This window comes from Eutrigla gurnardus (assembly GCF_963514095.1).
Source record: "Eutrigla gurnardus genome assembly, chromosome: 22".
Taxonomy (NCBI): Eukaryota; Metazoa; Chordata; class Actinopteri; order Perciformes; family Triglidae; genus Eutrigla; species Eutrigla gurnardus.
In genome coordinates this window covers 11,233,818-11,247,826 of record NC_139933.1, presented here as the reverse complement: position 1 = coordinate 11,247,826, position 14,009 = coordinate 11,233,818, and the positions used below count along the sequence as shown (strand labels likewise).

Genomic DNA, 14,009 nt, shown 5'->3' with positions numbered 1-14,009 from the left:
AAAAAAAAAAAACACTTATAATGGGCCGGTACTTTATTTACATGCTGCAAAATGTGAGATGCCATTGCCACTGAATGCTACTTCTTTCACTGCGTCATGGCTGTGGTTGTTAACAGACGACAGGACACATGGCTTTATTTGTATGCCTAAATCCCTACATGCTTTAATTACTGGACTACCAAGCATTAAGTGGAAAATTCATCATTCAACATCTACTGACCTAGCGCACAAATAATCAGAGAGAGAATGAACAGATTCATTAAATTATCAGAATATGATTAAATCACTGAGCAAATAGAAAATGTATGATATAGTAAGAAAAAAGCTGTAAAATATTATAGTTTACAATAATTATTCACATTCAAAGGCTTTACATCTCAATACATACACAACATGGCCCCTGAACATGACTTCAATCCAAATATGATTCATATATTAGAATTTAAATAACACAGAATGAACTAGAGGCTAAACAATAGCCATCAAATAACCTTATACAAGAATAAAAATACAAAAACTGTATCCTAATATCATTGCATTACTTGCTTCAGATTTTAATAATACATCTGTACATCACAGTTCTAGTCAGTTACAAGCCAGGTATTCCATACACAATGTAACCGACTGCCATCGACTTGATTCAAACAATTTTTCTAACTAGAAGAAAACACTTCTCTAGTGCTTCCTCAACTTTATAGACAGATACAGCAATTTCATCGGTTATTTGGATCAGATAGATATCTTTTAACTGACATCCAACCACATCGAGCCCCGGGCCCCTGGGCCAGAGGGTCCTATTCACCTATACTCCAGTCACACACTGCACACACAGACTCAGCTGAAGGAAGAGGACCTTTGGAAAGGACCTTAAGGTAATATGTCAAAAATTAAAAGCATTATGATAATACATATTGCTAAAACAAGAGCACAAGTTAAATCAGTCGCTTTAATTTCTATTGGGCCAAACATCAGAATGAAAACAAGAAAAGACGGGCCAATGAGCCCGATGAGGCAGTTCTGCCATCGTGTCCAGGGACAACAGCTTTACTGTGATTGCTTCAGAGAATGATAGTATGTGTATGTATCACTGTTGATGAAGGTTTTCTGTTCAGCATGGGGCAGTCAGCACATAAGATTTAGTTTTCAATAGGACGTGAAGATGAGCCGACTATCCCACCAAAAAAGAAGTTGAAGAAATCACACCACAAAGAAATAGCCAGTGAATGGTACAGAACAGCCAAATCATCCAATAATATTCGCTATGGTTGCCAATGCAGTCAAAAATACCCACCTTTAAACTTGAATAAACTATATCTCCAGTGCCCTGGGAGAGAGAAGCGGACAAGGCTGAGCTACAAAACTGGCCATGCAGGAAAGATAAGCAAGTTATGATTAGGAAGTACAAGCTAGTGGCATGTTTACCCGCCCCCTGTTAGCAATACTTCCTCAGTAACGGCTATGGAAGGCTCACACTTATACAGACACTGATTCAGACCCATGTCTCACTGCAGACCAGCACACTGCTTTGTTACATCAAGACCTTCATTGGACTGCAATAAGCAAGTACCAAGAGACTAGAAAACAACTCAAATACCATCGGAACATTTGGGCTCTGACAAAAATATATATAGGATTTGAGTTTGGTAAACATGTGAGACTGAATCAGCTTATAGTATGTTACAACTATGGAGTATATGCTCTAGAAGTGGGGCCTGACTACAGCTTGCACATACGATGTAGGATTAGGATATGGTTTAATTAAGATATCAGGAGAGGCTCTGGTTCACAAAAGCTAGATTTTGTGTTATGGTATCATTGAAGCAGGAAACCAGTCCTTGCATTTGAGATAGTCCTAACGGTACCCAAGCTTATGTTTCTCTACAGGACAAGCTTGCCCTTCTCTTCCCCCCCTGCAGAATGTACAAAAAGCAGATGTGCATGGTGGCAGTCTTATCATCCATACATGGAAAAAATGCAATAGAAGCCTCACAGAGAGCACAAAGAACAAGCAAAGCAACCCTGAATCCAAAGTTGTATTTTTCCCATGGTTCTACTCAGGAAAACAAACAAGGTCTAGATGCCAGCGTCTCTAAGTTTGTTTACATTGCGGTGATGAAGGGCACTAAAGAGGGTGTTACTCTGCTCAGTGATTGGCCTCAGAGCTAAAGAAAAGTGACCACAGGAGGAACTGTGCTCCTATAGGCCGGGGTTTTGGTGCCTTTGATAGATCTTTCTCCACACTTCCTGGATCTTCTTACACCATCTGTCAGCATTTCCGCTGGGGTCCATCAAATAGTATGTTCGGTTAGGCTGCAAACATGACAGAAGATTAAAACAAAAAATATTATTAAAGAAGAAAGCCACACATAAGGAGAAATTATAAACAGTGGGTAAGTTTCAGCATGCTACTGAAGGTAAATATACTGGACAGACATGATAAATAAACAGTCATTTACCGTATGAACAAAGAAGGTTTTGAAATTCTTGGCCTCAGGGCGTAGCTCCAAGGACCAAGGAATCTCCCCTTTAAGGACCTTGTTTACAGGATCCACATAGTACAGGTGTGGTCCTTCAGTGAGAAGCAGCTGTCTCCGTCTTGCAAACAGACCCTGCAATGGAATTCCACACGTCTCTAGACATTAGTTCACCAACAGAGGGGGCTATGAGACTTTCCTCTGAAAAGCAGGGAAATCCCCTTTACTTTCTATATACTAGCAGAGGGAGCAATACCATGGGAGATGACTTCATTTATGCTGAGCTAAACATGTTCAAGTTTTACTACAAAAAAAACAGACAACTACAGTATAGCCTCAATGGCAAAAGACTCTTCGCTTATAAGAAGATTTAACTTAAAAAGGGGTTTAAAATTCTAAATATATCGTTTTAAATATACAACACAAATACAACGGCAATTACATGGCCTAGAATTCACACACCTTTCGTTTATCCACTGGGCCCATCTTCAGGATCAGGTTATTCTCCACAAACTGGTGCCTGAGTAAATAAGCAACAACAGATTATTGACACCCAGTCTGTTCCACAAAAACATACATTTTTCTTCAACAAATGAACATTCAAATCCAATTTCCCCCCCACATTTCTAGGACATGAGCAAGAAGTCAATCAAACGGTGAATAGAATTGAAATAAAACAATGAACGGCACTTTAATACAAAGATTAGCAGGTTGACATGGTTTAAACTTTAATGAGGGTTTTACCAGGGGTTTCCAGTGGTCTGTTTATCCAGCAATAGCTGCTTCTCTTCTTCAGTGAACTGCAAGTCCAGCTCAAAAGAGTTATTGTCCAGGTCATGGATGTACTGCTCAATATTGCTGCTGGATCTCTGCGGGGGCGTGGATTCATGTGGCGACAGGGAGTGTGATGAGCTGGACTGGGCCACTTGCATGTTGCTGAACTGGCTCAAGAGGTCATCGTACTGTGATCAGAAATCAGACAGTTGAGAAAAGGTATAGTGAGGTTTGGCTGAAGATTTGTGGTTTGTTCAGGGTTTGGGGGAATCAAATTTTCAATAAGGCATAACTATGTTTTCCTATAAACAGTGGAAAAAAAAGAAGGAGGGACATGGACCATAACAAGTTATCTTACGTTTCCATAGCAGTCCTCGTCATCCTCAGACATGGCTGGTAGGTAGGGGGTGAGCTTGGGGGGTGTCTGTAGGTGCAGATCACTCCAGGAGATAGTGTCAAAGAAGGGGTGCTGCCTCAAAGGGTCGTACCCTCCCATCTCTTCACACCCAATCCGCTTGGAAGGGTCCAGTGACTGAGGGAAAACAGAAATGGGTAAGACAAGCGTTTCCATTCACTAGCACTGCCCTGAAAATAACCAAATGAATAAATGCCCATACAGATATCGGCAACATTAAATTGCATCGATATGAAAAATGGTTCTCGATGACCTACCAAAAGCTGTTTGACGAGATCCTTGGCTTTGGGGAAGAATTTCTCTGGGAATTCATACTCCAGCTTTATTATCTTCTGGAATATTAGGTACTCATTTCTACAATTAATGAAACACAAGTGGAAAACAAGAAAAAAGAAACAAATGTTGTTCGGTTGAGTAATATGACTTGGGTATGGTTGCACTTAAAATAACATTGAACAGTAAACTTGATTGGTAAAAATAGCAATACTCCACGTCATCATTGAAGCAGGAATTAACGCCAATTAACTTAGTTGTGACAACAGCAGCTATTTTTAATTTTAGTTCTAGTTCATGTGTCAACTGCACTTTTTAGTTTTTAAATCATATTTAGTCACCTTCACCTCTTTTTTGTTTCGTCAAGTTTTAGTCAACTACAGGTCTGAGCATTTGAGTCTTATTTTAGTCTCATCTTAGTCTTTTTTGTTTAGTCTTGACATAGTGATGGCTATGAAGGACCAATAAACCTAGCTGAAACATCAGTGTTTTTTTAATTCCCACAAGAGTCATCATATCATATAAAGCCTCTTTAAATTCCTTCCTAGACACAGAGAAACCCAGATGAGCAAGCTCACAGGTTCACGCTAGGTTTACTATACTTTTAGCTCAAGTTAAAAGGGCCGATTTGCCACATGTTGCCAGTTCAGCTAGTGTTAACTTGTCAGCGCGAGTTAGGTAACATTAATGCTAGCTATGTTAACGTGAGCCACTCAATTAATCACTCGTTTTCATCTCTTTCCCCAGATAGGATCCTTCACAACAATTTAAGCGTAGCCCCCCGAGCCCGTCGCCCTGCAATTGTACCATTAAAAACTCCTGTCGTGTCCACAGCTACTGTCTACCACCAAACCAAAACAACATCTAATGTTGCAGGTGCTTGAGCCAAGGAACAGGAAATGGAAATGCTACAACCATAATAAATTAAATGATTCTAAAAGTTATAATTATTTTGTCTCATCTAGTTTTAGTCAATGAAAATGAAGAGAGATTTTGGCTCAGTTTCTATTTTGTAAAATACATTTTGTCTCATCTTTTTAAGTCAACAACATTGCATGTATTATTTAGTCACGTTAGTATCACATCATCTCCATTATGGTCACGTCTCGTCAGGGAAAAAAGCTTCGTGGATGGCCATATTTAGTCACAATTTTCGTTGACGAAATTAACACTAGTACTCACCCAGCTCTGAAAGGTGGTAAACCAGCCACCAACTGATAGATAATACATCCCAAGGCCCAGAGGTCAGAGCTAAAAAAGGAAAAAGGTAGGGGAATAGTTAAAAAATATTTGATGCCACCATTATCTGAGAAACATGAAAACTGAACGATGACGTGCATGTGTATCAGTTGCATGTGTATCAGTTGCTCAATGACCAAACCTCCTACCTCTTGCATGCAGATTTCTCTGTTAGCAGCTCTGGAGACACATACTGTGCTGTTCCAACAAAGGAGTTTGCTCTCGCTGCCAAATGATACAGATAAGTCATGAAAAAAAAAGAAAATACAAATAACTTCATACTGCTCACACAAAGTAAAATCTAGAATTCATGTAACTGTAATTGTTATACTTTGTTTTAGTAAAATCAATATTGCAGTTATACCTTGTTTACTGTCTGATGATAACTGTTTTGCAGTCCCAAAATCTGTTATCTGGATGTGCATCTCTTCACTCAGAAGAATATTCTCTGGTTTCAGATCTCTGAAATTAAACAACCCAAATGTAAGGATTTGAAAATGATATAACGATAAAAGCAAAAAGGATTAGAAGGATAGAAAGTCTTACCTGTGTATTATCCCCTTATTGTGTAAGTATTCTAGAGCACAAACTATTTCAGCCGAGTAGAATCTAGTACAGGTCTCATCGAAAGAACCAATTTTGCGAATGTATTTCAGGAGCTCTCCATTTTTCGCATAGCTGAGACCAAAATCTAAGAAAAGCTGGTTAAGGAAAACTGATTACTCGAAAAGAAATAGTTTTTTGACACAAAGACAATAAAAACAACAAGTAAGTTGACAAATACAACATGCCTTGACAAACTTACAAAAAGGATACACAACTTCTCATCATCTTGAAATGTGAAGTAGAGCTTGACGAAGAATGGGTGGTCTAGATAGGACATCAAATCCCTTTCTCTTTTTACGTACTGGGTTTTGTTCTCCTTCATAATATGGCGCTTCTCTAAAATCTTAACTGGAGGAGAGAAAAGAACATTTCAGGTTATAATTGTAAAACTAAAGCTAAACGTTTTCATCTTGATGATAAGTGTCATTGACGTCATTCTCCAAATGCTTGTGCATTATTACTTACTTGCATATTCTTTCCCTGTTAACTGCTCTCTTGCCAGGACAACCTTACAATATGAGAAGAGACAAAAAAACGTGACATGGCATGTTAGTATTTGTTGTCACAGAAAATCTTGCTACTCTTAGGGCCTGTTTTATCAATGCCCCTCACATGAACTGATGATCCAAGTACATTAATCAAAAGACATTTAGCATTAAACCCAGGTATATTTTAAAAGCTAAGTGGAATGCAAGTTACATACCGTTGAGAAGGAGCCCTCTCCCAGTATTTTGCCAAATTTGAAGTCCTCTGGCTTCTTCTTACGAGGCTGAGGGGCCTGGACTGCCGGCTGTGTACGGAGGTCTGAGCCCTGGCTGCTGGCAGACGCTCCTACAGCACGGGCCTCTGAGGCTGAGCCCTCCATGCTGGGACAGTGGCTACTGCTTTCGCCTGGGATAGCAAGTGGCGAGCAGGAGTCAGGGTGGTTTCTTACCATTGATGGATGCGAGCAGGAACAGATGACAACGCTGGGCTGAATGGGCACAACATCATACTGAAACAGGAGAGGGTACATTGAAAATATATCAGTCAGCAGGGTGATGCAGTTGTAATTTCGAGAATAAAAAAACAACATGTCAACACGTTTATATAAATACACACCTACACAACTGTTTATAGCAAGCATATGAGCTGGGAATAAAATATTACAATGTAATCATAAAAACAACAGTGAGAACTGCCTCAAGTATAAAGTTGCAGAATAATATCTGTGTATGAAAAAGGGTATTCCATAGCCGATACTGAATATGTACTGCTGGTAAACATGCCATGAGATGGGGCTTAGAGAACCTTCATCATATAGAGAAGATACACTTTCCAAGGTTGCCAACTTAATGTATTACACCTAATGCTTTTGGTAGGATATCTTATATATACAATTTCAAGTGAGACCACTTGAGGAGCAAAGTCTAAGAATTGATAAGGACATGCAAAGACTATTGGAGAAGCCGCTTTTGAGCCTGGTGGTCCCACCCTCCAGTGTTGGTTGTAAAAACTATGTCAAAGTTACTGCTTTCATGTGACAGCTGTACTTACAACCACAACTGCTCCGAACACATCTAATTTGTATGCGCATGATAAAACTGCCATGGCAGCTAACAAACAAACTGACGAAAAAGAAATAACACCAAACGAGTGTTCAGGACTCAAAGATAACATACAGCGACAGGTTGCGCTTGCCAACAAACTGTTTGGTGCTTGTACCAATGTCGGTCGTCTCTAACTTACTGAGAAACTGCAACCACGAATGCTGATGGTGTTGTTCAACTTACAACACTGTTAACGTTAGTTAGCTAGTTCAGTTGGCCTAGCTTCTTCTCATTCAAAACCAAGGTGTGGCCATTTAGCTGGCTTATCCGGACTTGACTATATGGTTGCCAACTAACGTTAGTCGTATAACTATCTACCGACCTACTGCCATTGGTCAACCATGTAATGGTGGCTAGAAAAGTGTTAGCTAACGTTAACCCAACCCTGAATACTAGGGTAACAACAGGCCTGTGCGAACTTTCTTTGCTAACTAACGCCTGCTAGCAAGCTAATGTTAGCTCCTGCTGCCTTGTCAAATAATGCCGGCCATCACTGACAGCGAGTTATAAACTTAACGCTAACAGCCAGTCAATTCGCTAACGCTAGCCAGTCAGGTAACACAAGTTGCATCAAAACCTCATACCGTTCCCACATGATGTTTCTTGGCCATGCTCACAGTTGATGTGCCGACATTAATATCGACATTTGAAAGTTGATGGGTTGACAATCGAACTACAAAGCGTTAGCATTAAAAAGCTGTCTTCTAACCAAAGGTGGAACGCAATGATGCTAACGTTAGCTTGTTAGCAAGCAGGAGCATCGTTCGAAAGCGCGAACATGTTTAGCTAACGTCAGCCAACAGACAACGCTACTCACCAAGGGGGAATGGTCGTACATCCTACAAAACTAATAGAAAGCATTAGTAAATGTTAAACCAACGCCGAATAATTCAAATGACCTTTAATTTTGAACCAAACGAGGTGTTAGACAACCCCGATTAACGCAGCAAACAGTATGTGTTGTGTTAGCCAACATTAGTGAGCTAACGTTGCTAGCGAATCGTAGCGTTAAACGATCTTTTGCGGCTAGCACCGCTCTTCAAATGAAGGCCCGACGTAACTATTTGTTGTCAAACAGCCGCCACATTGCACATTTCGAGCACCGGCTTCGAACTGTTATTCGTGTTGGAGTCGCAACACTTACCAGCTGACTTGTAGCTCTTGCCATGAGAGTTTTCCACGGGTATTTATTTGGAATAAAATAATTAGAGAAGCTCCAGTAATGGCTGCCTCTGCGCCTTCATTTTCGAGCTGTGACGTCGTTCCACAACAATGTTACCGCAGGACAGCAGAGGAGAGTCCCGCTGTGTCCGCCCCCCTCGCCACATTTACAACCTATTGAACTTCATTTTACTGATAGGGATCGAGTCAGACGGCAGCAGTTGTTTGTATTCAAATACCGCAGTTAACGTGCCCTACAAACCTTCTTTGCGCCGGTCAGTTTTAGATTGACTAATTACGCATCGTAGTTACAGATATTTTACACCATTTTAACTCCACAGGCTGCTTCAACTTTTGTGACGGAGCCCACAAGTCTTTGCCTTTTCATCAAACCAAGCATATCCAACATAAACTGTGACCTCTAGGTATTCCAATAATCACCTTAATGTTGTAAATATTCGTTTATTTAGTCTTTGAGTTTGCATGAAGACAATCGTACACTTTATTTACAATGTTTCTCTCTTTTCTTGCTTGTACAAAAGTGGACAGCCCAAAATAGCTTTCAGGTGATGTATGAGTCATGGGTGTTGAAAAGGTTTTGCCAGTCCTTTTAATAAAAAATAATATCCACAGTTGAAACATGCTTTATTGCTGTGACTTAGATTCAGTCTCTTGCTCTTCATGATGATGAGACTCATTGTTGCTTTCCGTTTGTTCATCATCATCATCTGCTTCGTCTTCGTCATCCTCTGAGGTGTCCAGATCCTCACTAGAGTCATCATCTTCAGGTTCACTAAACACATAAATGACAATTTTAATAACTTGGTACCCACGCCTATGGAAAAACAATTATTTTTTCAAGAATATTTGGTATTTTCCAAGCAACATTAGCTTATTAGCATTTGGATTTTAGCTAATTTTAGGTCACATTCAAGTTGTACAACGTGACAAACTACTGGGAGGAAAAAAAATGCTGATTCTGAAAAAAAAGACCAACTGTCAATGGCAAAACGACTGAATCAGTACTGTTGATTCATTTATCATCATATGCATCACTACAGGGTTTGCAAATAAGCAGTGTGTCTGAGGGACTACCTCGCTCTGATTGAGGTTATACATTTAATGCCCTCATGAGAAATATTAAATGCTTACCACAGAGGTCTGTTGAGATTCCTGCATTCGACTCCTGAGTTAACATCAAATGGATCTGTGAACAAGATAGATGATTAGCTTCCATTGATTTAATAGAATTTTTAGAATTAATAGAATATTTAATTTAATTTAATAGAATATTATATAAAAACAAAAATGACCAAAATAAGGACAGATGGTGGATTTCAACCCAAATGAACCCCAACCATCTCTGTTCCACAATTTATTACTTTCTCCCATTTAGCATTTTTACCAAATTCTTCCTCCTCTGGTTTAGACGTGAGATAATCCTTTTCTGTGGAGAGCAGCTCTTCCTCTGATTGGCAAGCAGCATAACGGTCCAGCAGAACTTTATTGAGATCCAGGAACACTGGCCCCCACTTGAATTTATTCAACAACATCATTGCAAGTTCTTCAAAACCTGCAAATCAGACAAAGTATGTTAGAGCTTCTCCTCGATAACTTGTAACAGGATATAAAAAGCAGTCTGGGAGACAATACAATACATAAATGCTTAATAACTAAACAAAGGCTTTACCAACAATGCAGAATGTGGCAGCAAACGCCTCAACGCAGGATAACTTGCAAGGCTTGCCGTAGTTGACAGGGTTTGCAGCTACGAGGTATGGCAGCAGCCTGGGATGAGTTCCGACCATCTTATTAAAGGGAGTCTCCTCCAGTTTAGCCCAGGAACAGTCGATCACTGCTAAACCATTTTGAGCCACAATCTCTCTGTGTATAAAAGACCCATACAAAAAAAGATTGTTTGTTAAAATCACATGTAATAGTAAACAATTCACATTTTGTGCCTACAGATTTAAACATGCTGAAATAAGCTTGGTGTCTTTGTTTCATTTTAATGATTATTTGGCGGTGCTGATGAAAATGCACACCTGTCTGCTGGGGTCACATACTTTGTGCCCATCGGACTCAGTATGAGACCATGAAATCTCTGATTGAGGCGCAGGTTGCGTACAAAGCCCTTGCGTACCAACTTCCTGCCAGTGCAACGCTTGGGATCACAGTGTCCCAACTCCCACATGGCAAGGGGACAAGGCATCTTCACCTGAGAGGCCTCTGCTCCCTCTTCTAGGTGAAAAGTTGCTGAAAAACAAAGCAACAGAGGGCAAAGTGTGAGCACTCTTACTCAACTACAAGGTAGTTACACTCTCAGGGTTTGTAATTGTTTTGCACCTCCTCCTCAATTACAATGATGCACAGCAATATAATTGCTACATGGCACATTTACAAAGAACATGAACAGCTAACCTTGTTTCAATCATTAAATTAGAACCGTAAGAAGAATGCATCAAGGATTTATACCCCCCCTATAAAATACATAAATGTCATGTAAATCCTATACTTCTACTTTAGATACTTGGGTACATTTGTCCTTCCTATACTATTTAACTTAGATTTTTATACATGATAACAATTGTACTTAACTTTTCGTCTTGCAGCCTACAAAACATAAGGCAAGCACTAACAGTTTGAACATAATATTGGATTGTAAATAATGTTAAGTCAGTTCATTACCTTCAAAAGCAGTGTGCATTTCTTCTGTAAAGGCCTCCAAGGATTTCCCCTTCATTTTATGCCTTTTTTCTTTCCCAGTGTTGTCTGAACGAGAAAACTTGCCCTGTTTCTTTTTCCCCATGTTGCAGCCAGTTGACTATCTAGCGTCTGCTTAACGTTGCGTGCCTTACTCTGACATTAGCTAGCTAGCTAGCTATCCACACTGACGCCAATTTGTCTAATATATCTCGCAAAAAGCAAAAGTTTCGTACTTAATATACGCGTACACAATTCACAACTTCAAATAATTGTCACGATACGACTGGCATTATCTTTAAACCATGTAAACAGTTTGGTTTGTGCTCGTGGAGTGCACGTCGTAGCCCTATGAGTAAACAGCGCATGCGCACGTCTTATTTTGGTCACGTGTCCTGTCATCTGACTAAGCTGCGCCGAAACAGGAAATGTAGCTGGAAAACAACCCAGTAGCACATTTTAGTCAGAGCCGTATAATATAACACTTAAAACCAGCCATGCGTCGTTTGTGTAACGGCATAGATAATGTGTTAAGGCTGTGGATCGTCTGTCTGTCTCTCTTCAGTAAGTGCTTGTCAGTGTATTTTGTAATATGTCAGTAATACAGAACCATATGGCACATTATATTGTGGTGGTGTGTGTGTTAATTGATTTGAATTGTTGTTGACGTTGGGGTTTTTTTACACAGAGAATCATGGACTCGCCGGTAAAATGAAGATCGTCGAGGAACCAAACACATTTGGGTACATGAAGTAAAAGATCTGTCACAGCGTGTCCCTTTTGACATCAGCCCCTCCCTGACTGATTCTCTCTGTTTAGGTTGAACAATCCTTTTCTGGCTCAGGGAAGCAGACTTCAACCTAGAGTGACCCCATCTCCAGTGTCTGGTAAATGGTTTGACATCATTTCATTTTGTATTTAATTCAGAGTTGTAAATGAAATGAGTTAACCTGTAGATATCGACAGAGTAATCAGTATGTTTCAGTGGATCCATTCAATCACTGAATTACCATATTGGTGTCTTCCTCAAGGCCCTGCACATTTTCATCGGCTTGCTGGAAAGTGCTTCAGTCTCACAGAGTCAACGCAAGTATTTACCGCCACATACCAAGCTCACACCGATTGTTTTATACATGCACGTTACATTGACATATCTGGAAAAACATATTATTTTGCAGGTATAAATATGAATTCTGTCCATTTCACAACATCACCCAACACGAGCAGTCATTCAGATGGAATGCCTACAGTGGGTTACTGGGGTAAGATGTAGTTCCCTTACCTTAACGCGACCTACAGTCACTTTTGTTGCAACTATTAATATGTGAATGATTAGCAAGAAGCTGTGGGTTTGTTGTAAGAGCAGCAGCCTTTTGTGTGTTCCTAACAGGATCTGGCAGGAGTGGGAAATGGCAAACAACACATTCACGGGCATGTGGATGAGGGACGGGGATGCTTGTGGAACTAAAAATAGGGAAACAAAGGTTAGTGGGGTTTGAAATATTTAAACTCTTTCTGGTAATCAGTTAAATAAATCAGTTAATATTTACCTACAAGTCTAGACCCATCATTTAATTTGGCACAAAAAAAACAGTCACCCCAGAGTCATAGAAGTCAGACAACCCTTCAAAATATCGACTCAAAGTCATTGTCAGTTAAATCAACAACATGAACACTAGAAAGTTGCATCGATTTGTCCTGTAAGCGGCTTCTCTTCATGTTTCTGTAGGTGATTTTTGTCTGCAGTGCAAGCAGCAAGCTCTCTCAAGTCTCAGAGCCGAGTACTTGTGTTTACTCGCTTACCTTCGAGACCCCACTTGTTTGCCATCCACACTCGCTTTTAGGTAAGACAGAAGCACCATCTTACAGCACAAATCAGTGGGGTGAGCCAGTGTGAACGGGGATTTCTTATCATTTGTATGCTCTTTTCAAGTGTACCCAACATTGAGTGAGATGCTTCAAAGGGAATGGGATGAAGCGGAGCAGGCTCGCTATGAAGGTCTTATTACTGAGCAGGTAAAGGCAAGCTGATGAAATGTGAAGCCGTACTTAGAGTTCACTTAGACACAGACATTTAATCCTTTGTGCCGTTTGCATTGAAAATGATGCAGTCATGTATATTTTAAAGCTCAGGTTTTATGGTTTACCATTTTTATTCCAGTTTTTGTAATGTGTCTAATAGCTTTGCCACACACAATGTATGTTTGCTGCAGGGATATAACAATCTTTTGAGGGATATTTTTGAGGACGCTGGACTCCTGAAGAGCCAAAAAGTGAAGATAAAGTTGCCAGAAGTTGCAACTGATACAGGAACACACAGCTCTTTACAGAAATGTACAGAGGTATGAACATTTATGTACTCTTACAAATATTAGCTTAAAACAATGTATAATAGGAAAATACTTCTTAAAATGTGTGACAGAAACTTTATATTCTCATAATATATTTTCTTAAAGGATTCCCAGAAACAGAGGGAAGAGATTGAGAGACTGCGCTCTCTTCTCACGCAACACAATATTCCCTTTGATTCAAAGAAAAGTAAGTGAACTAGACTGTCTTCCCTCCTTTAAGTTCATTATAATGTGTAATAACATCCTTTTTATGCAATATCATTGCTAATTTGCAGGTGAATCAAAAGAAACAGTTGGTGCAACAGTTAATGATGAACGCCTACGGGGAGACAACGGCCTTATCGACCCGCATTCAAAAGCACCTGAAAGATTTTGAAGATTTTCTTGAGCAACTTGAGCGACAGACAATCATTGAACAATATCG

General features: G+C 39.8%; 3 protein-coding genes across 3 annotated transcripts; 1 reads left to right on the top strand and 2 right to left on the bottom strand.

The window, feature by feature from the left end:
* Nucleotides 1–133: 133 nt before the first annotated feature.
* Nucleotides 134–8,673, bottom strand: pdpk1b (3-phosphoinositide dependent protein kinase 1b). The gene is made up of 14 exons (XM_084040067.1): nucleotides 8,515–8,673; nucleotides 6,485–6,775; nucleotides 6,247–6,289; nucleotides 5,992–6,129; nucleotides 5,722–5,866; nucleotides 5,540–5,637; nucleotides 5,325–5,400; nucleotides 5,119–5,187; nucleotides 3,921–4,017; nucleotides 3,607–3,780; nucleotides 3,219–3,436; nucleotides 2,937–2,994; nucleotides 2,457–2,609; nucleotides 134–2,310 (listed from the first exon to the last, which is right to left on the bottom strand). The coding sequence occupies exons 1-14, from the start codon at nucleotides 8,536–8,538 to the stop codon at nucleotides 2,197–2,199; spliced, it is 1,698 nt and encodes a 565-aa protein (XP_083896193.1). The 5' UTR covers nucleotides 8,539–8,673; the 3' UTR covers nucleotides 134–2,196.
* A 320-nt stretch (nucleotides 8,674–8,993) lies between these two features.
* Nucleotides 8,994–11,598, bottom strand: tsr3 (TSR3 ribosome maturation factor). Its single transcript, XM_084040088.1, has 6 exons — nucleotides 11,220–11,598; nucleotides 10,577–10,787; nucleotides 10,222–10,415; nucleotides 9,937–10,104; nucleotides 9,684–9,738; nucleotides 8,994–9,324 (listed from the first exon to the last, which is right to left on the bottom strand). Exons 1-6 carry the CDS (start codon nucleotides 11,338–11,340, stop codon nucleotides 9,177–9,179), a joined length of 897 nt encoding a protein of 298 aa, XP_083896214.1. The 5' UTR covers nucleotides 11,341–11,598; the 3' UTR covers nucleotides 8,994–9,176.
* A 56-nt stretch (nucleotides 11,599–11,654) lies between these two features.
* gnptg (N-acetylglucosamine-1-phosphate transferase subunit gamma) lies at nucleotides 11,655–13,999 on the top strand. Its single transcript, XM_084040086.1, has 11 exons — nucleotides 11,655–11,798; nucleotides 11,923–11,977; nucleotides 12,054–12,121; nucleotides 12,266–12,320; nucleotides 12,413–12,496; nucleotides 12,625–12,718; nucleotides 12,964–13,078; nucleotides 13,168–13,250; nucleotides 13,448–13,576; nucleotides 13,691–13,772; nucleotides 13,861–13,999. Exons 1-11 carry the CDS (start codon nucleotides 11,732–11,734, stop codon nucleotides 13,959–13,961), a joined length of 933 nt encoding a protein of 310 aa, XP_083896212.1. The 5' UTR covers nucleotides 11,655–11,731; the 3' UTR covers nucleotides 13,962–13,999.
* Nucleotides 14,000–14,009: the final 10 nt, after the last annotated feature.